This window comes from Ictidomys tridecemlineatus (genome assembly GCF_052094955.1).
Source record: "Ictidomys tridecemlineatus isolate mIctTri1 chromosome 12 unlocalized genomic scaffold, mIctTri1.hap1 SUPER_12_unloc_7, whole genome shotgun sequence".
NCBI lineage: Eukaryota > Metazoa > Chordata > Mammalia > Rodentia > Sciuridae > Ictidomys > Ictidomys tridecemlineatus.
This window is the reverse complement of record NW_027520965.1, coordinates 669150-693099: the sequence shown is the minus strand read 5'-3', so window position 1 is coordinate 693099 and position 23950 is coordinate 669150. Positions and strand designations below refer to the sequence as shown.

The following is a 23950-nucleotide window of genomic DNA, read 5'->3' as shown; positions in this document are numbered from 1 at the left end:
TGGTGGTTGTTGCTAGTTGCTGGGTTGTGTTGATAACCACCATGGAGTATCTAGTATTGCTGTAGCTTTCACTGTTCGTAGATGGTGGTATATTCTGGAAATACTTTTTTCTTTTTTTCCAGAAGATGTAAGTAGGTGCCTCTGGATTTGCATTTCTTTGATTATCAGCGAAGTCTTTTAGCATCTCTCAGCATCAGAGACTGCCTTTGAACCAGGATGTATATGAACTGTAGTCTCAGGGACAGCTATGTATGTTGTAGAGACAGCCTGAGCGTTAGTGCTGGTGGGTACTGGACTCCTCTGACCTTCCTTGTCCCTCTTCTGTGGTGTTCAAGATTACAGGTGCCGAGAGGAAACAGATGAGAACCGCCTGAGGAGGGGGGAAACACCATGTCGCATCATTGGTATTCTGTCTCCATGTGGCTTTCTCCACTTGATAGATCCTCAGGAGCGGGCTGTAGGTTATTTTTGCCTTTGCAGCACTGGGGAGCATGTTAAGGTTGTTCCCACATCTGTCTTCTGAAGTGAGTGTTGGCAGGAGAGGAGACGTGATCAGCTTCCAGAGAAGCTGGCTCCTGCTTCTGGAGAAGTGGGCTCTCTGTGGGCCCTGGGATCTGCGTTTTGGGCTGTGTCGCTGTTCTGTGGTCAAAGGGAGCTATACATACACTTCAGTGAAGGGTAGAAGAGGTGGTCCTGAGTGGGGCCATGTCCTCAGAGAAGCCCTCTCTCATCACTCAGTTCAAAGTCATAGGTCTTCCCCGTTGACTGCCATCTCCTATCACAGTGCCCCAGTTTATGTTACTTGCCACTCTGAAGTTCTCCGTTTTATCTGTTTACTTGCTGATGGTCTGACTTTCCCCAGGATGTTTGTCCTCCATCAGGGCAGGCTGGCTCTGGTGTAGTGCTTAGTGCTCAGTGCATGTTTACTGAACTCAGCAGGCCATTGATGGATGTGTGTGTGTGTGTTTAAAATATATATATATTTAAATATATATATTTAGTTGTTGATGGATCTTTATTTTATTTATATGTGATGCTAAGAATCAAACCCAGTGCCTCACACATGCTAGGCAAGCACTCTACAATGGAGCCACAACCCCAGCCCAGTGGATGTGTTTTTAATATCTCCATTTCTTTTTTCTTTTTCTTTCTTTTTTTGGTATGGGGGTTTAACCTTAGGGCATCCCTAGCTCTTTTTATTTTTTATTTTGAGACTGGGTCTCACTTGTTTAGGGCCTTGCTAAATTGCTGAGGCTGGCCTTGAACTTTTGATCCTTCTGTCTCAGCTTCCTGAGTTGCTCTGATTATAGGCATGAGCCACCATGCCTGGCACCTCTGTTGTTTTTTGAGTCCCACTGTGGTGCTCACTCTTGTGATAAAGTGAACCATACAGATTGTTGAGTATGGGGTGCCCCATGTGTGTCCCCTAGAGGGTCATGCTTTGAATAGCACCAGTGTGTTTCCCTGGGTCCTGGGTTGGGTACAGTTCTCAGGAAAAAGAAAGGAGTGCTGTGGCTTCTCTGCAGAGGATGCCACCTTGGGAGACCCCTTGCCCCCTACAGTTCTACCCAGTGTGACTTACTGTGGTGAGGTTGCTGGACCCACTGTCTTGCCCTCTGTGTGGGCTCCCTAGGGTGGAATTTAGGCTGTGTTAGTTTGCATGACAAGGAACAGGGCTGGTTTTTTGTGTTGGCTTGACCAGCATGCTCTTTCCCTCAGGAAGGGGTTGATGGTGGATGAGGTGATGTCAGAGCAAAGAGTGGTGGTTCCTTCACATGCCTATTCTGTGGTGTCAGGTGGACTTGTCCCTCCTGGAAGCTGCTGGATGGGCCCTGCTGGTTTTGCTCTGGGACTGTCTCTTTCTGAGTACTGTAGCCAACCCAGCTGGTTCTAAACCACCTTGCTGGCCTGGGAGTGCTGCATCCTTACTGATGGTTGGAATTGTGGTGTGAGGATGGGTAGAGGAAGAATTCTGGGTTGAGAGCATAATGAGAGCCAAAGAGTGGAGGGAAGGCTAAGGTGGATGCATGGTGTAGGGACACTGTGGGCCTAGGATAAGGGGTATAGAGGCCACCAGGCCTGAGAGGCTAGGCACATTCTGGCTAGTGGCAGCTTTGCTCTGGGAGTCCCAGGACTAGCTTTCCTCGAGGGCCTGGTTGTAACCCAGATCTGTCTCTCAGCTTGTGGGGACTATGACCCAGGGTTCTGGCCTGCAATACTTCTGAGAGTGTCTGTCTCATTTACCCAGGTGTAGGCTCCGCAGGGGTGGGCTCTGTTCCCACCCCATGGTAACAGGCAGGAAGTGATGGCTCTTCCTTTCACTGTAACTTGCCGGGAAGTTACGTTTGCATCCATGAGCCACCTGGAATCCCCTCTCCTTTCAGACCATCAATGTGTTAAAGGGTCGTGTCTCAGAGCTGCAATGGAGTTTGATGGACCAGGAGGTGCAGGTGAAGCGCTTGGAGTCTGAGAAGCAGGAGCTGAAGGAGCAGCTTGAACTGCAGCTCAGGTGAGGGAAAAGGAGCTTGGGGATGCGGAGCTTTGCCTCTGTGTCTGTGCCAGGCCCTGGAAGCTTTTCTCACCGCAGGCTGCAGGAGGGACTGACACAAGGCCTCTGAAACTGGGATTCTGAGTGCTAGGATAGGGGGTGTTTTAAATGTTTTTGAGCCAGGATGAGGGCAGCAGCTCCTCCTTCTCAGGGTGGCACACCTTTTCACAGCAGGCTTCCAGAGAAGATCTTATGCTGAGCTAGGTTTTGAAGAACATGCAAGACGTCCCTTGAGTTTGTGTGGGCTGTTGATGGGAAAGGACATTTTAGGTTTGGGGGACATGGTAAGCAAGATAGATGTGGGAAAATCTAGAGGATGGTGTGGTCAGGAGGCTTTGGGTTCTCTCCTGAGGAGTTGACCCTTCCCTTACCAGCTGTAATCTGAGTTTTTTGCTTCTTGGGGAAAGGGGTGATCAGGTCTGAGTGGGTCCTTTCTGTGGTTGCATCAGGTCTGGTGATCACTGGTGGAGGGTGAGCAGTGTGTGGAGAACTGTGGGGTGCTGTCAGTGGCCGATGTTCATCCACGGCAGCACCATCCAGATGAGAGCCACTGCAGGGGCTACTCCAGGACCTGGGTGTACCCTTGTAGTGGCCTTGTTTGTGCCAGGAGCTTAGGCTGAGAGTATTCTTAAGGTGTTCCTTCATGTCATGCACTCTTCTCTGAACAGGAAATGTCAGGAAGTTAATCAGAAAATTCAGGAACTTCAGGCTAGCCAAGAAGCAAGAACAGACCAAGAACAGAAGATTAAGGTGGGTTGCTCTGTGTCAACCTTGTGTGTGTCCTGCAGGCATCTCAGGGGTGGTCTTAGCCCTTCTGCCACCCACTATTTGCAGGCCTTTCTGAGCTGAAGATGCCCTCAGTGGATGTTAGCCACTGTCCTATCTTCTAGGTACTGTGCTGGCTGCCAGGAGGCCAAGGTGAGTGAAATAACCATTTCTTTGTTTGTATGTGGTGCTGAGGATCGAACCCGGGTCGCACGCATACCAGGCGAGCGCGCTACCTCTTGAGCCACATCCCCAGCCCTGAAATAACCATTTCTGCTCCCAGGAAGCTTGTGTCCTAGTGAAGAAAGGCCCACTAGAAACACAAGGAAAAAGTGACATTGGAGATGGTACAAAGTAGACCTACAAAAGTTGAAACCCTGCCCATAGTCACATACTGGAGAGTCACTGAAATGGGTCCCCAAGCCAGGTCCATCTGATGGGAGCTCAGGCCACATGTTTCACTGTGGAGGGTGTTGCCAGAAAGATGATGCCTTGAGATCCCTTCCATGGCCTCTTGTTGCCTTTGGAGTAACAACCAGGCCCTTCAGGAGACCCGTGGCCATGGCTCCCTACAGCTTTCCACTGTGCCTGCTTGGGCAGGTTGTGCGCTTTGCTCCTGCTCTCCTTGGCTGCCAGCCTGCTTGGCACCCCCACTTGCCCCCCACAACTCACCTTCTTGGTTAGCTTCTCCTGAACCTTGTCCTTCCCTCTATGACCCTTAGCCCACCTCTCAGTCTTTGCTTGCCTGATTTGTATTCTGTGTCACTCTGCCTCTGCCTCTTGACTTAGCCCCTTACAGAGCTGGACTCTGTGACACTTATTATTATTTTTTTTGTCGGTGTAGGAGGGATTGAACTCAGGCACTTGACCACTGAGCCACATCCCCTGCCCTATTTTGTATTTTATTTAGAGACAGGGTCTTACTGAGTTGCTTAGCACCTCACTAAATTGCTGAGGCTGGCTTTGAACTTGCAGTCATCCTGCCTTAGCCTCGTGAGCGGCTGGGATTATAGGCATGCACCGCTGTGCTTGGCTTTAGTGGCACTTATTGATAGACCAATTTGGATATTGTTTGTACTCAGCCTGTTTGGTGATTGTCACTAAATGCCAGTGTGCTTCTGTTGAGTCCTAAGGTGACAGACGTTGCAAAGAAGTCTGTTCTTGCAGTTGAAATGGACTCAGTTGCTGCAGGAGTGCTGCTGGTGCAGAAGTGACTTCATGTAATGAGAACGTTATGTCCTTGCTGAGTGTCTTTGGTCCAGGTGTGCCAGTGGTTCCTTCTGGATAAATAAGTCTGGGAGGAACCAGATGGATGGATGCATTTATGTGGTGTGGATGGATGCTGGCACAAATGGGCAGGGCTAGAGGTGGCTGAAGAGGACACAGCCAGAATCACATCAGGTGCAATCTCAGGAGGGATCTGGGGTTGGGGCCTAATCCAGGGAGATTGCCGAGGTTCTGGTACTGTTATAACTTAGCAGAGGAACTTTGTGGTTCCTATGAGTAGACTTTATTTTTTAGAAAAGTTTTAGGTTCACAGCCAAATGGAAGAGAATATAAGAGGATTTCCAGACCCCTTGTCTCCCACCATCATCTCCCCGCAGTTAGCACCCGCTTCAAAGTGGATCATTACCACAGTTGACTAAGCCGCATTGACTCCTCATCACCTACTCCACAGGCTACACTGGAGTTCACCCTTGGGGGCCACATTCTGAACAGATGCACCCTGACATGTGTCCCCCATTGTAGTGTCTTGCAGCCCTCCGAGCACCACTTGCTTTTCCTCCTCCCCCTGAGGACCACTGCTATCTCACTGCCCCATCCTTCTCTTCTTTTCAGAGTGTCCTGCAGGCGGAAGCCACCACATGTGCCTTTTCAGACTGGCTTCTCACTTAGCTGAGACTTGCGTTTCCTAGGTGTCCCCTGGCTGCTCACTCTTCTTTCCTTTCTTCCTCTCTGCCTGCCTCTGTCAGGACCTGGAGCAGAAACTGTGTCTGCAGGAGCAGGATGCTGCCGTGGTGCGGAGCATGAAGTCTGAGCTGCTGTGGCTTCCCAGGATGGAGCGGGAGCTAAAGCAGCTGCGGGAAGACAATGCACACCTGCGGTGAGGAGCTGGGATGAGGCCCAGCTGCTTCCAGATGCGACTGGGGTTCATGGGGTGGGTTTGTCCCCTGTATATGTGGCTGTGGGAGTGACAGTTTCTGGCCTTGCAGGGAGATGAGGGAGACCAACGGGCTGCTCACAGAGGAGCTGGAGGGACTTCAGAGGAGGCTGGGCCACCAGGAGAAGATGCAGGAAACTCTGGTTGACTTAGAACTGGAGAAGGAGGTAAGGGTTCAAGTGGGCAAGCCATGCCTATGGGACTGTCCTTAGCCCTCTCCAGAGGACTCTGGCCATTTCCATCTTGTGCAATAGCTGGTTACCTGTAATGTACTTATTGTCATGGCAGTGTGGTAGGAAGAACAATGGCCCTCAAGGGGTCCATGTCCTAATTCCAGAACCTATGAATGCATGTGACAAGGTTGAATCTGCTAATCAGCTGGCCTGCAGTGGGGGAGGATCCTGGTTGTCAGGTGGGCTGCATGGTCTAAGGAAGTAGGAGAGGAAGACCTGCCTGCCATTGCCAGCTGTGAGGGTAAAGGCAACAGGTGTGGGCAGCCCTAGAAGCTGGAAAAGACAATAGATGGATTCTCTTGGGAGCCCCTAGAAGGAATGCAGCTGGCCCACACATGAATTTTAGCTCAGTGAGAACTAAGTGGGATTTTAGGCTTAAGTATTGTAGGAAACTATGTTGAAGCCACTGAGTTTATGCAGTTTAACTCAAGGCTATAGAGGACTGGCACAGAGGGTGTGCCAGCAAGGAAATGGCACACGGTGCCTACATGTGAGGACGTGATGGAGAGCCATGCTGGGTGTTTTCTTCTGATCTGTCATTGTAACTTACCAGTGACGCTGTGTGGGAAAATGCCATTGCTGTACAGTATTGGAAAGTCACCTTGTGGTTGGAGGAGGAAATGGAGGGTCAGTGTCCAGTGAGTTTGGACCAGAGCTAAGGATTCCTGGCTCCTGCCTGGAGTTTTTGTCCTTTTTACTGCTTCTCCTGAGTCACTCTGTTGCTGTTCTACCCTGGTTTGTCTGACATGCTCCACGCCACTGTTCCAACCATCTTAACCATCTTTGGCCGCCCTAAATTACACTGGCTACTTCCTGACCTGGGGAGCACTCTTTGTCCTTTTTTGGAGCTTCAAGACAGCTCAAAGCCATTTGGGGCCACGGAGCCCTCTGAGCAGCTGCTGCGGCTGTTTGCCGTCAGTGGGGCCTTCCAGGGCAGCTCCTCCTCAGAGGTAGCTTCTGTAGGAGTGTATTGGAAAGACAACTGTCAGCCAATTGCTCTTCTCTTTTTTCTCCGGACATAGTTATTTTTGAAATTGTTTTAAGATTTCGGGGTTTAGAATTACATTGCTTGTAGTTTGAAGTCCTGCTGTGGATGCTTGCTGGCTCTTTGACTCTGGGCCAGTTCCTTAACCTGTTTGTCTCTTCATCTGCAGAGTGAGGAATAGTGACAGTGTCTGCCTCATGTCAAGTGTTCAGAGCAGGGCCTGGTGCATAGTAACTTGACCAGCACTGGCTGTAGGAAAGTTAATAACCAAGCATGTGCTTGGTACATAGAGGAGATCTGGAAATACTCGAATGAATGGTTTGTAGTAGCACTCAGCTGGTTATGGGAGGAGGTGACAGGAGGTCAAATCCAAGTGGTTCTTCCTTCAATTGCTTCAATTCCAGAAGGGCAACTTTCTGGGCTTTGGGCCAGCATTGAACAGGCCCATTCTCTTGGGGCTTGCTGGTCCTAGTCTGCCGTAGGATTGGGGAAAATTTGTCTGTTAGACTGAGTCCATCTGTCTGGGGCTTGGCATCCTGAGAGGTACTTGGGAGAGGGGAGAGGTGAGTCCTTAGGGTTCAGCTGCCCAGATCTGCACCCTGGGCACAAGAGACTGCAAAACCTTTGCACCCTCATGTTCCTTGTAGCTTGCTGGATTCACACTTGGATATACAGGTCCAGGAAGGAATGAGCTGTATGCCGCATAGCTTCAACAGCTGGGAATAATAGCCTGATTGCTTTGGTGCATCCTTGGAGCAGCCACACATCTGAGCTCAGAGATAAGGGACAGATCCTTCCCTAAGATTGGGGGCTTAGTGTCTGTGTCATAGTGTTTTTGTGCCAGTTGTCTGACACATGGTGATAGGAGACCTGCCTATACTGTTTTTCAGAGGCTGCTGGCGAAGCTGCAAAGCTGGGAGAATCTGGACCACACCATGGGCTTAGACCTCAGGTAGGTGGGCGCTGTCCCCCATCCCTACCTCTCTGGGTAGTTGGCTTCTGTATTGACAAGGCAGCCCTGCCTCTTTGTTCAGAGTCCTTTCCAAATAGGGGTAGGAGCTTTGGACTCACCCTGCCTATGTTTAGTTAGGCATTTCACAGTGGTAGGGAAAGGGAACTGATGGACTCTTCTTGTCTAAGTCTCAGTAATGCCTTCATTGAAAACCAGATGTCCTTGAGCAGAGCAGGGGCAACTGTCCGATTGCCTTGCATTGTCAGACTTTGTTAGAGGACTCTGTACATGCCCAGGAAGTAATTGCTTTGGGAGAAATAATTTCTATTGTGTGATTGTAACCTGAGAGGTTGGGGATGAACTGGATTTAGGGTTAAGCCATGATAGTGGATGTTGTCCTACTCGGGCCCCTGGAGCAGCCTCTGTAACTTGTCTGTGCCAAGCTCATTGCCAGTAGGTGGATGGAGGGATTCAGAATGGGCTGCATGTTGGAGCTGCTGGCCATCATGTTCTGACACATACAAAGGGCAGAGCTGTTAATGTTACCAGTCCCATCTGTCTTCTGTCCCGTCTTTCTGGGTACCACTGCTCATCTGATACAGCACTGGCTTTGTGGTCCTCTGCCTGTTAGCTGCTGTGGCCCTCTGCAGATTGATTGCCTCCCAGCCTTGGTCCAGCTCCCCCTTCTCAGTTCCTGATGTGTTCTAAGTCTCAGGGAGAGTGTGGATTGATCCTTTTGAATGAGTCATTGGACCCCAGAACACAGGCCTGTGAAGTTTAAGGAGCCGTTTGTTTTATTTGCTCAGGGGATTGTAAAACTTGCAGTTTCCTGGTGTCTTTCCTGCTGCTCTGGGAAAGTGAGGACTGAGACTTACTGAGCTGTCCTTTGCTATAATTATACATCAACTGCTGGCTCTGGAATCTGCCACCTTCTGATTGGCAATGTTGGCTTCAGTTCTGTTCCTTGACAATGCCTCTTGATTTTCTTTTTGTCTTGAGAAGTCACAGAGGACAGACCAGGCTGCTGTTTCCTCTTGAACTCCACCTGCAGAATCTGGGCTCATGGAGAGCTGGCCCAGCAGGGCTGATGCTGTTTGTTTCCTCCTGTTCTCTGAACTTGCTAGGTATCCAAATGGGTCTTGGAGCTTCTCTGATCACCCGACACATCTCCATTTCTTACATTTCTTGTAAGGGAGATAAGAAGCCCCTTGTGCCTGATTGGCTCTGTTGGAGAGGTCTGCCAGCAGCTTCTAGCATCAGTCAGATACGTAGAACTGATGTGTCTGGCTGCCATTCTGACCAGAATGGCACCAACTTCTCTGTCCAGGTTGGAATGTCCAGCTGCTCCTTGAACCATTTGGACCCATCCCTTCTGTCTGGGGACCCTGTTTTGTGGCTGGCATGAGGGCGGGCTGGTTCTTGGGAGGCCACATGCTATGTGTGTTGTTCTTCCTATTGTCCCAAGTCCCTGGCGGTGGTGCCTGTTGCCATCCTGGGGCTGGGCAGGAAGAAGGAGTGGGCACTGCGGGCACTGTGTGTCCCCATCTAGGGCAAGTGGATCTGACCTTTGCCCCTTAGCTAGTGAGACCCTTACCAGGGGCCACACCACTCTAGGCCCCTCTTATCATGGCTGAAAATGAGCACAGTATTTCTCTCACTCAGTGCTTGTGAAGTAGAGCCAAATCGCATCCCTAGGACATGCCTCAAGGTGTTACTGTCCTTTTGGAAGGCAGAGGGGTGCCATCCTTACTGTGGTGGACCCTTGGGCTCCTGAGGTTCCCTTGCTGGGGGACATCTGTGAAGGGCAGGTCTTTCTCCTGCTTCATGTGTTGTGCCTGGTTCTCTTTGGGCTGTTGTGGGGGCCTGGTATCTTGGAAGCCTCTGTGCTACTTGCTTACATTCCTGCCTCCCCCCACCCCCCCACTGCCACCCAGCTGTCTGAGCACCCACCTTCTTGGGGCAGGCTTTGAGCTCAGGTGATTTGAGGGCCATGGTTATGCTTGTCCTGTAGGTCTGGCATACAGATCAGCTGCATTAGATGAGGCCCTTCATCAGAGTCATCTAGAGCTTGGGCCCTGGGGTGCAATTCAGTGTCAGAAAGGTGCCGTTAGCATGCATGAGGTGTTGGGATTGATCCTCAGCACCAAAAAAGAAGAGAATAATTTCTCCACTTAAATTGGATGTGGTGATGAATACCTGTAGTCTATTACTCGAGAGGCAAAGGCAGCAGGATCTCTTGAACCCCTGAGTTTGAGGCCAGCCTGGGCAGCATAGTGAGACCCTGTGTTAAAAAAAAAATCATCTGCAGTTTGGAGAAAGTAGATTCCTGGGCTAAGCTCAGACCTAGTAGGTCAGCATCCCCAAAGGCTGGACTTAATATTGGGGTGACCTTGAGAACTGCCATGATGAGGATTTTGGCTTTTTTTCTTTTCTGGGGAAGCAGGTTTTGGGCAGTAATTAGGGCTTTCTTTGTAGGGTGGGTGATTCGGCAGAGCTTTGTTCTTCCTGAGATTGAAGCTGGTGTCGGGAATGGGCACCAGGGGAGCAGGGAACAGTTGAAGCCCAGTGCTCTGACTTGGGGTCTTTGCAGGAGCAGTTGCATATTTGCATGTTTACACATTTGTGCAAAGACACACGACTCAGTACCAGTTTAGGGACCCACCACTTGAAATCCATCCAGGGACCTGAGACGGTCAGCCAGCTGTCACTGAGGAAGACTGTGTGGGAGTGGGTTTTGGTCTCTGACATTTAGGCTGAGGCTCTGCCATGATTTTGGGGCGTGTTTGTCACTGGCTCTATGGGTTCCAGCCACCACTAGGTGGCACTACCCCCTTGGTGATCTGACTTTCCTCTCCGAGCCTTGTGGGTACCCTTTGAAGCCTGTCCTTGGGCCATTTGCCCTCCTATACAGACTTTTTCATTAATACCAGGGGTCTGACTGACCAGGGTGCAAGGATTCTTTTGTCCCAGTTTCTGCCATTTCTGGGGTGGGTTGAGGGGGCAGGCAGCAGCTCTCCCCTGTCAAGTGCCTGCCATGTCCTTGATGAGTCTCTCTAGGGGTCTTGAGCCCTCTGGGGTCTGTGTGCTTCTGGTGGTGAAAGCAGGTACTATCAGTGTGGGTGCTCTTCTGAGAACTGAGGTCTGGCTTTCCTGAGATTGTCAGGGGATGTGTGGCTTTAGACTCTGGCTTAACATCAAGTTCTCTATAATGTGACAGTGATCACCTTCCCAGTTTGGGATTTTTTATGTCTGAGAAGGCCAGGGCTGGGACTGGGGCTGTAGCTCAGTGACAGTGCTTGCCTTGCATGTGTGAGGCACTGGGGTTGTCAATCCTTAGCACCACATAAAAATAAATAAAGGCATGCTGTCTATCGACAACTACAAAAATATAATAAAATGAAATAAAGTAAGATAAATAAAGCCCAGAGATATTAGGAGAGATGGTTGGGTGAGTTGGATGAGTTGGCTGGGGTGGGTCTTTTGGCACAAACCATGAGGAAGACACTTTGGGCTGAGGTACTGTGTCTGTCATATGAGGATGTATCCAGTGCACAGGATCACATGGGCTAGGTGCAGATTAGGCTTCCTGAGAGTCCCAGGGAGGGAGGAAATGGCAATGTGTGTGTGATGCTGTGGCATGGGGTGACAGGGACCTGTGACCCAGCAGGGATGGAGAGCATTGGTGCTAGGAAGCATGTAAGCATGATATCCTCATCCTGAGGGGCTTTGAGAGTTTACTGAAGGATTCAGCACAGTGTGGGGTGGCGACATGATGAACTTGGTCTTTCAAGAGCTCTGTCTGTCTAGGGAATGACTTGAAGTACGGAAAGTGCACAGTTGGAGGCAGTGGTGACCAGGAAGGACTGCCTGGGGCCCTGATGGAATTGTAGAGACGGGCTGGTAGGAAAGATAGAGTGGAGTCCATCCTAGGAACCCAAGGGTGCTACTTTTTAGAAAATGATTTGAATAAGATTAATTAATAAATTATTTTAATAGAAAAATCCTATTGACACATTTCAAGATGAACAGAAGTATTTGTGAAAATTTAACAATTATGATTGAAACTCTCAGCCAGCTAGGAAAAGAAGGGAAATTCCATAAGCAGATAAAAGCCATTTGTGAAAAACAACAATGAATATAATATTGATAGACTGACCACTGCCCTGACATGGGGACGAGGCAGAGCTGTCATTGTACTGAATGTCCTCGCTGTGCAATCAGGTAAGAGAAAGAAAAGGTTAGACAAGCTGGATAGAACAAATGAAACTGTCTCCATTTGGAGACAACATAATTATTTATGTCAGAAGTCTTGAGGAGTGAATAAAAAAGTATCTAGGGCCAGGCAGAGGGAGGCTGAGGCAGGAGGGTTGCAAGTTCAAGGCCATTCTCAGCAATTTAGTGAGACCATTTCTCAAACAAACAAACATACAAACAAAAACTCTGGAGGTTCAGCTCAGAGGTAAAAGCACCCCTGGGTTCAATCTCCTGTACTACTCCTGCCCCTCAAAAAAGTACCTGGACCAATTAGAGAGGTTAAGAGGGTCATAGAATGCAGGAACAATATACAAAAATAGATTATATTTCTGTGTACTAGCAGCAAACCATTAGAAATACTGTTTGTGTTGTACTGTTTACAATAACATCAGAACCCAGTGGTGCATGCCTATAATCTCAGCTACTCCAGAGGCTGAGGCAAGAGGATCACAGTTTTGAGGCCAGCCTAGGCAATGTAGCAAGACCCTGTATTTAAAAAAAAGAGTGAGGGGTAGAGGGGGGCACTGCGGTTGTAGCTCAGTGGTAGAGCACTTGCCTAGCATGTAGAAGGCCCAGGGTTCCATCCTCAGCACTGCAAAACAAACAATCTACATGTAAAATACTTAGGGATAAATTTAACAAAATGTTTAAGATCTGTACTCTGGAACCCATAAGATGCAGCTGACAGTAATTAAAGATGACCTAATAATATAGGGAAATGGAGAGAAACCATAAGAGGAAAAAATAAACTCCCTGTGCTCTCAGCACAGCACTCCGATACCAGCTGTGGTTTTCCACACAGCAAGCTGTCCTCCATGGACACCAGTGAGTGGCTGCAGTTCAGTTCAGACACTGTCTACTTGGAGTTAGTGTCAGATTCCCCCAGGTAAAAGGCTAAGGAACCTTCAGTTGTGCAGCTGTCTGGAAGCTCTGTGGTTTTTGGGGGGCCTTCCTCTGTAGGCATAATCGATGGCATCATTGACCATTGTGGCCAGCTACCTCCTGCTGCTCTCTCCTTTGTGGAGGGTGAGTGCCAGCTTGACATCCTGCCTTGCTCTTTCTTTTTCTTTTTTTTTTTAAGAGATAGTGAGAGAGGAGAGAGAGAGAGAGAGAGAATTTTTTAATATTTATTTTTTAGTTTTCGGCGGACACAACATCTTTGTTTGTATGTGGTGCTGAGGATCGAACCCGGGCCGCACGCATGCCAGGCGAGTGCGCTACCACTTGAGCCACATCCCCAGCCCCTGCCTTGCTCTTTCTGGTGAAGTGCCTCATCCTGAAGTTTCCTAGGGCAGCCCGTGGCCAGCTGTCTCATTAGCATACAAAGGACCATTATCCCTCTGGAGATTTCAAGGGTTTTAGGAACTTAAGTCAGGAGACAGTGAGAAAGACCAAATATGTTCCACAGCATCATGGAGTGATCATGTTTGTATTAGAAGAGCCAATATTGTTAAGATGGAAGTTCTCTTGAATTAATCCTTGTATTCAGCACAGTCTCAATAAACTGATTTCTAAAATTCATATCAAAACATTCAGGACCTAGACTAGCTGTAACAATTTCAAAAAAAGGTAGAGGGCTTATATTGGCCAATTTCAAGGCTAGCTATAAATGTAGTGTGTTAAAAGAGTATCGTATTGGTAACTCAGTGGAACAGAGTGGAAAATTCAGAAATAGTTCTAGAATGCAGTATCAGTAGATTTTTGTGGAAATTGTAAAAAAAATTTAGTGGGAGGTGCCAGGCTCTGGTGCACACCTGTAATCACAGTGACTGAGGAGGCTGAGGCAGGAGGATTGTGTGTTCAAAGCCAGCTTCAGCAACTTAGTGAGGCCGTAAGCAACTCAGTGAGACCAGTCTCTAAATAAAATACAAAAAAGGACTGGGGGTGGGCTTAGTGGTTAGGTGCCCATGGGTTCCATCCCTGGTTCAAAAAAAAAAAAAAGAATTTTGTGGGAGAACAATAATCTTTTCAACAAATGGTTGTAGAACAATAGTGTGTCTGTGGTGTGAGCCTGAACACTCACCTCACACTGAACACAGGATTTAACTCAAAGTGGGCCACATACCTATGCATTAAAGCTAGAACTTCTGTGTTTGGCAAAGAGTTCTTAGGACATACAGAGCATGAATTATACATGAAAAAATTCGATAAATTAGACTTCATTAAAATTTAAAAACCTCTCAAAACACACAAGAAAGTAAAAAAAGCAGATCATGGACTAGGAGAAAATATTTGTAATACGTGTACCCAACAGAAGACTTGTATCCAGAACATACAAATAATACTTATGAATCTATAAGATGACCAGATTAAAAAGGGCCAAAGAGTTTGAACAGATGCTTTACATGAGAAGATATATGCATGGTAAATAAGGACAGTGAGAAGACGCTCAGCATCATTTGTCATTAGGGGAATACAAATTACTCATGTTGAAATACCACTATGTACCCAACAGTCTGCCCAAAAATAGAAACACTGGCCCTCCCAGCTGTCGGTAGCGATGGGGAACAACCAGACCTTGTAAACATTGCTTTTGGAACTAGGAGATGGTACAACCATTTTGGAAATGTTTTGGCAGCATTTTTACAATTAGAACATTACCCAGTGATTTTACTTTTAGATATTTACCCAAAAGAAATGAAAGCATGACTTCGCGAAGGCTTGTACAAGGATGTCCTAGGAGCTTTGTCCTGCCTGTCGGTAGGAGAGAGGAGAGTGTACCATGGGCTGCCCACACAGTGGAAGGCCACCCAACAGTGAGGAGCGCAGAAGCATGTGTGAGCCTCTGGCTGATAGAAGGAACTTCAGCTTGGACTGTACGACTGCATTTACTTGTAGTGTTAGAAAGGGCAACGCTGACCTGTAGTGACCGGAAGCAGGCCAGATTTCTCTTGAGAGCACAGGGAGTCTTAGGGTGCTGGGAATACTCTAGCGTGAGGGAGGTGCTGCCTGCATGGGCATGTGCAAGTCAGGACTTGCGGTGCTGCAGCTCTAAAATGGGTATAAGAGAGGCCTTGAAGAAGCTGATTTGTATGTTGGAAAGCCTTTGGGGATTACTTGGACTGGACTGGAGAGAAGATGGAGCTGCTGTTTAGAGTCAGCCTTGTTTTGGGAAGGAGTCTGTCCCTTAGCTTGTTGAAGGCCATGGCAGCCTGAACCTCCTGGGCTGCTTTTAGTGCCAGGCTTCCTCAGTCTGTCTGGGTCTTTGGGGCTTAGGGCACTAGTGCTGTGGAAGTGGCATTGGATGAGTAGTGGCAATGTGGAGTCCAGGTGTCGGCTGCAGAAAGAAAAAATTTTGCATGATTGCCTAAAATCAAAAACAGTCATGTGGCAAATGTGAGTGGCTAAAATGAGTAGTATGGCGTGGTCTTCATCCGTCACCTCCACCAGGGGAGCTCATCCTGGGGTGGCTGTCCTTGCCAGCTTCCTAGCCCTGGGACATTGTGTTCTAATGTTCACGGATGCCAATCACACAACAGTAGAAGGGACAGTTTCCCTGTCCATCTTTCCAGGTAATGCCTGATAACTTTCTCATCTGTCTTTCTAGAAGCATGCGAAGGTGCAGCTTGCTGTTTGTGCATTTCTTCTTTTTAGGTGGGGCTTTTTCTGTTTTGTTGTGCATCTGTTTTTCACCTAGTTTTTGTATTTTGGTGCCTGCAGTGAGGAGCTACCCAGGATTCCATAGTATGAATGGACTCTTATTACCTTCAGTCCTCTGTTGAGGAGACAGTAAGGTTGTTTCCAGTTTTTCCCCAATCAGCAGCGCTGTGTTGGTTGGATGAATTCTTAAAAGCAGAATTTTTAGTTCAAAACATATGCACATTTGAAATTGATAGCTCGTGCCAAATTGCCCTTCAAAACTGCTGTACATTTCAATCATCATATGTGAGTCTCATTGCTTAATTGGGGTAATGTGCTTTGGAAGGTTCTAGCAGATTCGGAGCAAGTCACAACAAAGTGAGATGAGCAGGCATCTTCAGTGGCTTGGCTTTTTAAAAAATTGATTTAGCGATTCTTATTGAGAGAAGAGCCTTATTAAATAGGCATGGAGTGGGGCTGGGGATGTGGCTCAAGTGGTAGCGCGCTTGCCTGGCATGTGTGCGATGCTGGGTTCGATCCTCAGCACCACATACAAATAAAGATGTTGTGTCTGCAGAAAAGCTAAAAAAAATAAATATTAAAAAAAAATTCTCTCTCTCTCTCTTAAAAAAAAAAGGGCTGGGGATGTGGCTCAAGCAGTAGAGTGCTCGCCTGGCATGCATGCAGCCTGGGTTCAATCCTCAGCACCACATACAAACAAAGATGTTGTGTCCGCCGAAAATTTAAAAAAAAAATATTAAAATTCTCTCTCTCTCTTTCAAAAAAAAAGGGCATGGAGCGAGCGTCGGGTCCCTTTGTAGTCAAGTCTCTGCTTTACAGAGAGAACAATTTGCCTGTGGCCAAGATACCTCTGTGGTTTGGCTCCTGGCCCTGTCCATTTGTGCCTGAGCCTGGCCTTTTTTCAGATCCGCTGGTGGGCATCATACCTTTTAGGTGCATGGGGCTTGCTGGGAACCCAGGAGGGTGTGGAGGTTGATGGTGTAGGGGGATGGAGAGCAGGAGGTCTATGTCAGCTCTGAAGCCTGGCAGCTGTGACCACCTGAAACTGCTGACCCGTCACCAGGAGTCAGTGGAGAACCTCCAAGTGCTGACCTGGACATTTTCCCAAAACATTTGTAGCCTGGCCAGATGTCAGGTTTTGGGGACCTGCTTCCCTGATGTGCGAGACCAATTAGAAGGACAGCAAGGGGGAGTGCATGGTCTCCTTCTAAGGAAGGAGCTAATTGACCCGCTGGGATGCTGTCGTTACCCTGATTTGTGTGTTCATGGTACATAATTACCAGGGCTTTGGGTTGATTAGTGCAAGGAGCTCTGTTGGTGCTTGGGAAGGTGGGTGAGCTGTCAGGTGTCTTGGCCCTTTGTCACTGGTCTTGGCTTGGTTTTCTTTGAGGCTCAGAATCAGAAAAAGAGGAAAGAAACGTTCGACTCCTGGGTGCTTGTGGCCCTTTCCCCTGCTTTTCTTTTGGGCTCTCTCTTCTTAAAGTTAAGAGTCCTTAACTGTGAGCTTTTCCTGTCAAGCCCACAAAATAGTGAGGGAGGGACCTTCAGGCCCCTTGTCTGTAATGGGCTCATCCCCACACCCAGGAGCCCCAGAACTGAGGGCCTCTTGAGCTAGTCAACAGCTCCTCACAGGCTCAGGCACCTTAAAGGTCAGCCTGTTCTCCTGTGGTAGAACTGGTTGCTTGCTGCTTTCTGTTTGGTTGGCTTTCTTTAAGTGCTGTCCTTTTAGCTGTTTGGGATTGAAAGGTAGGCCTTGTCTTCTGAGCCTTGGTGTGTGCATACAGCAGGCATTCACTGGTGTTGGGAGAAGGAGAGGGGTGTTCATATGTTAGGCGTGGTACAGGCTGGAACCCTCATCTCCCAGTGGGAAGCAGAGCAAGGGGAGCCCCAGGGATGCAGCCCATCTGCTTCTTTGCCCCTTGTGAAGTTTGGGTGCCTGTTCTCGTGACATTGGTGGCCACCCTGATGTGCTGATGGCTTCAAGAGGAGAAAGACAGGCCATGGCTATTTTATTCAGGTTAAGTTGGGCAGGCTGGGATGGGGCTGTCCCCTCTGCTTGTACTACACCCTGAACAGATGTGGTGGCAGGGTGGAACATGGAAGAGAAGCTTTCCAGGAGAGACGCCTCCTGTGGCCCAGACAGTTGTGCACTCTGCAGGGCGAGTTTCTGACCTGGAATTGCTTTATACTTCTTGTTTTGTTCCTGGTGCCCTAAGCTCTTTCTGGGGCTTTCCTCCACATTTCAAAGATAGGGCTCATCTACTGTGTCTCCTTTTAAATTGAGATAATAAAATCTAAAGCCAGATGGTAAAAGGATTTAGCTCTTGGAGGCTGTGATGATTCCCAGGGGATTGTATTGGAGGTACAGTGGCATTTCAGGTGTCCAGGTTCGTTTTGCCTCAGCAGGCCTGCTGGGTCCTGCCACTTGTTGGCTCTTCCTTGTCAGCTGCAGGGTCCTAAGACTTCTCTCTGCCCCAGGAAAACACGGAGAGCCTTGGAACCCAGCATGAGAAAGGGTCAGTTCATTCAGAGAAGCTGTGTGTGGGGGGTGGTGGTGGTGGTGGTTGCAGTTGACAGAAAGTTGAAGCCAGCTGAGCACAGGCTGTGCCCAGGTAGCTTCCAGATGACATGTGGCCTTTAGAGGGCCAGTGTCTTGGGCAGGTGTGTTTAGGCCTGGCTTTCCCCTTAAGCCTTGAGGCTGTGAGGGTCACCCTGGATCACAGGGCCCTGAGCCATGGTGTCTCTCCTCACAACATGCCATCACTTGCATCAGAAACTACAAGTCCTGCTCTTGCTGTCCTGCCTGTCCCAGCTTCCCATGCTGTCCTGCCTGGCCAGAGCACATGTTCCCTTGCTGTTGAACCTCCCAGACCTGGTGCCCAGGTCCCCTGCCTCCTGAGCCCTGCATTGTTCTGCCTGGGAATCAAGTTCTGGTCCTTCTGAGACAGGTGGGAGGTGTAGCAGGGGTTGGAGGGTGGCTGGCCACTGTGTACACTGTGGAAAGCTGGTGCTGTGGAGCAGGCTGTCCTTCAAGAAGAGTCTGTTGTTCAGACATATCGGGGAGTAGGTTTGTACTAATAGCTGTGAAATGAAATGATTATTTAAATGGCAGGCACAGGGCTGTCTGAGAGGTTGCAGGTCTTTCTTGTTCTCTACATTTTCCTTTGTGATGTTTCCATTGGATCTGGGTGCAGAGCTCTGAGCTGCCCCTGAAGCCCAAGTTCCCATGTACATTTTGAACACCTGCAAAATGCCTTGTTCTGCATAAGCTCTGCAGCCTGAAATGCTGCTGGTATCCTAGGAAGGAAGTCTAGGCCTTCTGTGTGTAGGCTCTTGCCAGGCAGTGGGGCCTGCTGAGGCCATGGAGCTCTTATCTGATGAGGATCCCTGAGGGATGAAAAGGAGGAGGATGAGGTGAATGAGGTACCTGACTACAGGGATGGTGGGAAACAGCATGGGCAGGTGTGGAGTGATTTGGGTGGAATAGGGTGCTGTCCATGGGTCAGGTCAGTGGCGCTGAGTCAGCATCATGCATGGCCTGAGTGAAGCTTTACTCTCATTGAGACCTTCTGCTTCCCATCATGCTGACCAGCGGGAACATTGAGATATACAGAGGCTTTGAAGGCTTTGTTGTCAGTGACCATAGTGGAGTTCTCTGTCTTATTCTTCCTAGTGCCATTGGACTCTGGTTTAAAGTACTTTGCATTCCTGAGGAGGTCAAGCCATACTGTGTTGGGTTCTTTTTATGGCCTGGATGTGTCTATGTGTAGATCACTTGCTTTAGTGAGCTTTCTCTCATTGTAACAAATACCTGAGATAATCAACCTACCAAGAGAAAAGGTTTATCTTGGTTCATAGTTTTATAGGTTCCAGTCTCCAATAATTGGCCCTGTTGTTTTGGGCCTGAGGCGAGGCAGCACATCATGGTGGGAGCCTGTGATGGAGTGAAACCACTTATGTCATTGCCTAGAAGCAAAGGAGAGGAAAAGGAAGAGACTAAGATCCTACAGTCCTCTTCAAGAGCATGCTCCCAGTGCGCTAAGGACCTCCTAATGGACCCTGCCTCTAAAGGTTCCACACCCTTGCATGTAGTGCCACACTGAGGTCCATGCCCTTAACAGAGCTCTTTCAGGGGACATTTAAGATCCAAACTATAGCACTGCCCTTCCTTGTATCTGCATTGAGTTCTTTTTTGGGCCTGGATATATGTCTGTATAGGTAGCCATGCATTCATCTTGGCATTGTGGACTCAGGATGTGGGGGTCCTTGGGGTGGCACTCTCAAATTGCCACTTGTGATGATTTCTGGTGCATCTGTAGAGGCACAGATGTGGCATGACCCTTCCTCCCCACTTTCTGCTGGCCATGCTATGGATAGTACCCGGGGCCTGTGCATGCAAGGCAAGTGCTTGATCACTGGGCTGCACCCCATCCCTAGAGGCATGCTTTCTGAGGCACTGAGACAGAGGTACCCAGATTGAACTGAGCCTACCCTCCCTTCTGGGGCCTTTGTGGGGTAGTTCTGACAGGCTCTTTGTCATAATAACTCAGATGGCACCCAGACAGAACTGAACCAAAATTGCACTTCACCCACATGGACAAGGATGTGGTGCTGTGGACAAGTGCAAATTCCTGTTGAAGAAGAAAAGAGGGGCTAATTCAGTGGTCCCAGAAGACCTGAGAACACAGGGGTCTGTAGCAGACCTCTTGTGTTGTGTTCTGTGCTGTTTCTGCCTTGACTTTTGCTGCCTGTGCTCCCTGTCCTTGCAGAGGATGCTCTAGTCTAAAGGAAGACTGTGCCTGAAAAGCCACCTAACTCACAGTCTGTGGAGGTCAGGTTCATGGTGTGTGCATTGATTACCATTTTCAGTGCCAGTGTGTGATGTGGCAGGTTCGTGGGGTAAGTCCTGTAGCCTCAGCACTGTGGGACCGGGTCTGGAAGGCACAGTTGCCTTCAGGTCTGGACCCCTTTGTTCAGGTTCTTGCCCAGCAGGATGTTGGGATGTGTGCAGATGAGTGGTGGGTTAGCTTGGGTCTTCTGTTGAGAGACAGGGCTGCAGCTGAAGAGGCCATCCTGCAGGACCAGGACTCAGGAGCAGGAAGTCCTGGGAGGTCCTGCAGCCTGTGGTGTATCTAGAAGATGGATTAAGAACTTTTTTGATTATTGTGCAGATTTTGTTTTCTTTCGGGAGTAGAGTCTCCCAACTTTGGGGATACTGTTTTGACACAGATCTCTTCTTAGGTGTTCTGTGAGGAGTCTTAGTTGAGAGGGAAGTGTGTTGGGGTACCATCAAGCTGATACCGTACAGGTGTGCTCTGGCCCAGAGGGATGCTGCAGGGAGGAATGTGGAGGGAAGACCTGTCTCTTGTCTTCAACTTGCACACACCACAGTGTATCTGTCCTTAGTCTGTGCGCACTGGCATCCTATGGTCTCTCTGTTCTCCTGGTGGCTGGGGTATTGGAGCAGTTACTCTGTTACTTGGAGTTAGAGAGGGGCAAGAGCCTGGAGGGAGCCAGAGGGTCTGACAGACAGGTGGTCATGAGAGCCTGTGACTGTCAGCCTTGCTGCGAATGTCATACAGCGGGCAAGAGGGAAATCCTCTGTGGCGGGGTGAGTCAGTGTCTGCCTCGTGGACAGTGGCTATCTTACAGCCTGGGAGAAGGCCCAGCATTTGTGGCCTGCACTCTGGACCCAGGGGGAAGTACTCATGGATGTTGAAAGTACCTTGGTTGCTCTTGGGCCTTCTGGAAAGCATATATGTGTCCTGCTATTTGGGGACAGCAGAGTGTCTGGTATTTATTTGCTCAGTAATAGGAGTGATGGGAGGCCTGTGAAGGAGCTGGGGTTGGCGAGAGCAGATACCCTGGGAAGACTTGGAGGGTTTGTTGTGGGAGTGTGCTTTGGGCCTGAGGAGAGGCCTTGACTTACCTGCCTCTGGCTTGGGTTCTGGTTTCTGGACTGTAGGAGGAAGATGGCATCTAAGCATGTGGCATGCGTCAGGTGTCTACAGAGTGATTGGTAGGTGGTGGCTGTTGTGTTTGTTGGTGACTGTCTCCTGTTGGGGTGAGAATAGCCCTGGCAGCAAGGTGCCCTGGGGACATTCCTGAACCCAGCACCTCAGAAAGTCTCTATATCTCCTTGAATGGACTTTCTTTGTGCATATGTTCAGTCTGAAGAGGAATCTCCTTCCCTGTCCTGCTATTTACCTGCATTGTTGAAAATGAGAGATGCCAAAGGTCAGGGTGGACCAGGTAGAGTGAGTGGGCCAAAGCGGGGGCTATAACTGTGACTTTGGAGGTTAAGCAGGAGGGGCTGAGACCCTGAATGGTGTCTGTGTCCATCTAGCACCTGAGTCTGTTAACCTCCTGGGGAAACTTGGCATGCTGACATCCAGCTCCTCTGGGGCTCTAGGGTGAATTTGAGGGGCAACCTCTTGCATTTATGTATGTACCTGAGACTTGGTGAACACTTCTCACTGTCTACTGCTACCAGAGGTGGAGGGGTTCCTGCAGGCACAAGGGAGCCCCAGAGTGCCTGTGGAATTACCAGGCTGGATCCTGTCTGCCTCAGGCTCTCCACTTCCTTGCCAGGTCCTCCTGTGCGGATCCTGTTCCCACACACAGGTGCTAGTATGGTGGGGGTGGGTGTCTGTGGGGACAGTGAGGTTTGCCTTCAGATTGATGGTCAGGATTGCATCGTGATGTCTCACATGATGCTTGACCTTCTTTTGTCCATAATAGAGTGTTTCTTGAGATCCAGGATGCGGCAGGCCTTGTCCTAGATGCTGGAGATGCAGCTGCAAGTCAGGGTTTGTTTCTGAGCAAATATCAGTTGGTGCCTCCCAGTAGGGGTGATGTTTGAATGCCAGGTGGGCGTTACAGGCAGGGTAAGTGGCTTAAGAGACTTGTATGTTTGGGAAATGTTATGTAGTTCCAAATGGTTGTAACCACAGTGCATGTGGGGGTGTATAAGCAGCTCAGGAAGCAGGCAGGGATCCATCAGGAAGGTACTGTGGGTGGTGCAGGGAGTTCAGACAAGTGCAGGTGATGGGGATTGACAGAAGGTTCTGGCCAGGGAATCTCGTGCATGATGTTTGGACAGAGGCCCTTCCCTGGCTTCTCAGAGTGAGACCTTGCTGCTTGGCAAGGCCCTGTTTTGGATGTCCTAGGTTGTTTGACTCACTACAGATGCAGCAGTCCTGTGGCCATGGGAAGACAGGTAGTGCAGTCAGAGGGCTTGGTGGCAAGAGCAGTGTGTTAGTCGGTGGTGGTGAGGCCTGAAGAGTCGAGGTGGGGCTGTTCCGGGCTTTTTGTACTTCTGCATGATTCTGACACTGACTGTCTTATTTCTTCTCCTGCTCCCTCGTGACCACAGATTCTGTTGGTAGCGCTGTGATTTTGGAAACCTCACTTATTTTCCTATTTTTGAGCATTTGTTTGGGTTCCTGCCACTTGCCAGGCTTTGGGCAGCCCTGGGGATGTGGTCATGAGCACAGCATGGTCCCACATAGCAGGAGAAATAGCTTTTCTAAGTGCCAAGAATGAGGGGGCTCCTCTTGAGGCACATGAGTGGAGGAAACTGCAGGAGAGCTTACTTGGTTGGGGATAAACCAAGCGAGATCTGTTGTGTCTTTGCTAGGTTTGACGTTGGTGGGATTGGAGACCAGGCATTTTCTCTGGTCTGGAAGCAGGTGTTTTACAGAACACTCACGTGGTGTTCACTTGCCAGCAGATGAGCACGGTTCCCAGTGGTGGTTGCTCTAGAGAAATGTTGTGTAGCCCATTTCTAATTAGTGTCTACTTGCTTGATGGACTAGGCGGGGCCAGCTCTGATACCTCTACTTGACAGGGGAGGAACCAGAGGTTCTGAAAGGGACCAACTGGCCCAAGGTCATCCAAGTGACTCTGTTGCACCCTTGCTGGGTTGCTTGGCTGGTTTGGAGCATGGTGGGCTCTGCCCTCAGTAACCTCCATCCATCTGCTGGCTGCATGGTGCTGTGCAGCTGGTCCTGTGTCTTTGTGGCTGATCAGCCCAAAGCTGGCATGTTCAGACTCCTGCTGGGGGCCGCCCATTCAGTTAGCCTGAGCAGAACTCAGCTCACTGTGGCAGGAAGCCCACCAGCTGATGGCAGCTCTCGAAGACCTGCGGGCTCAGCAGCACCTTGGCAGGGAGGGCCTGCCAGCCTACGGCAGGGCTGGCCCACCAGCCTTCACTTGGAGGTGAGGGCCTCCCGGCAGGGCCTGGGCTTGTACCTCTGTGCAGGAGGCTGCACGGTCGAGCAAGAGTCAGTACTCGGGAGAGGAAGCGTTTAACTTCCGAGGCAGCAACACAATACTGTCTTGTTCGCAGAGGTGGCTGAGGTAGAAGATTAGCAATTAATTTTTTATTATGTGCACACTCCTCTTCTGTTCCATGGAATCAACAGCCCTCCCACAAGCAAGGAGGGGCAGG

General features: G+C 49.4%; 1 protein-coding gene across 1 annotated transcript in view; it reads left to right on the top strand.

The window, feature by feature from the left end:
* LOC144372366 (mitotic spindle assembly checkpoint protein MAD1-like) overlaps positions 1 to 23950 on the top strand; it is a 267846-nt gene that overhangs the window by 1147 nt on the left and 242749 nt on the right. Inside the window, exons 4-8 of the mRNA XM_078035764.1 lie at positions 2385 to 2509; positions 3217 to 3298; positions 5287 to 5417; positions 5527 to 5641; positions 7583 to 7644. Coding sequence (XP_077891890.1) covers positions 2385 to 2509; positions 3217 to 3298; positions 5287 to 5417; positions 5527 to 5641; positions 7583 to 7644 — 515 coding nt within the window. The remainder of the gene's footprint in view (positions 1 to 2384; positions 2510 to 3216; positions 3299 to 5286; positions 5418 to 5526; positions 5642 to 7582; positions 7645 to 23950) is intronic.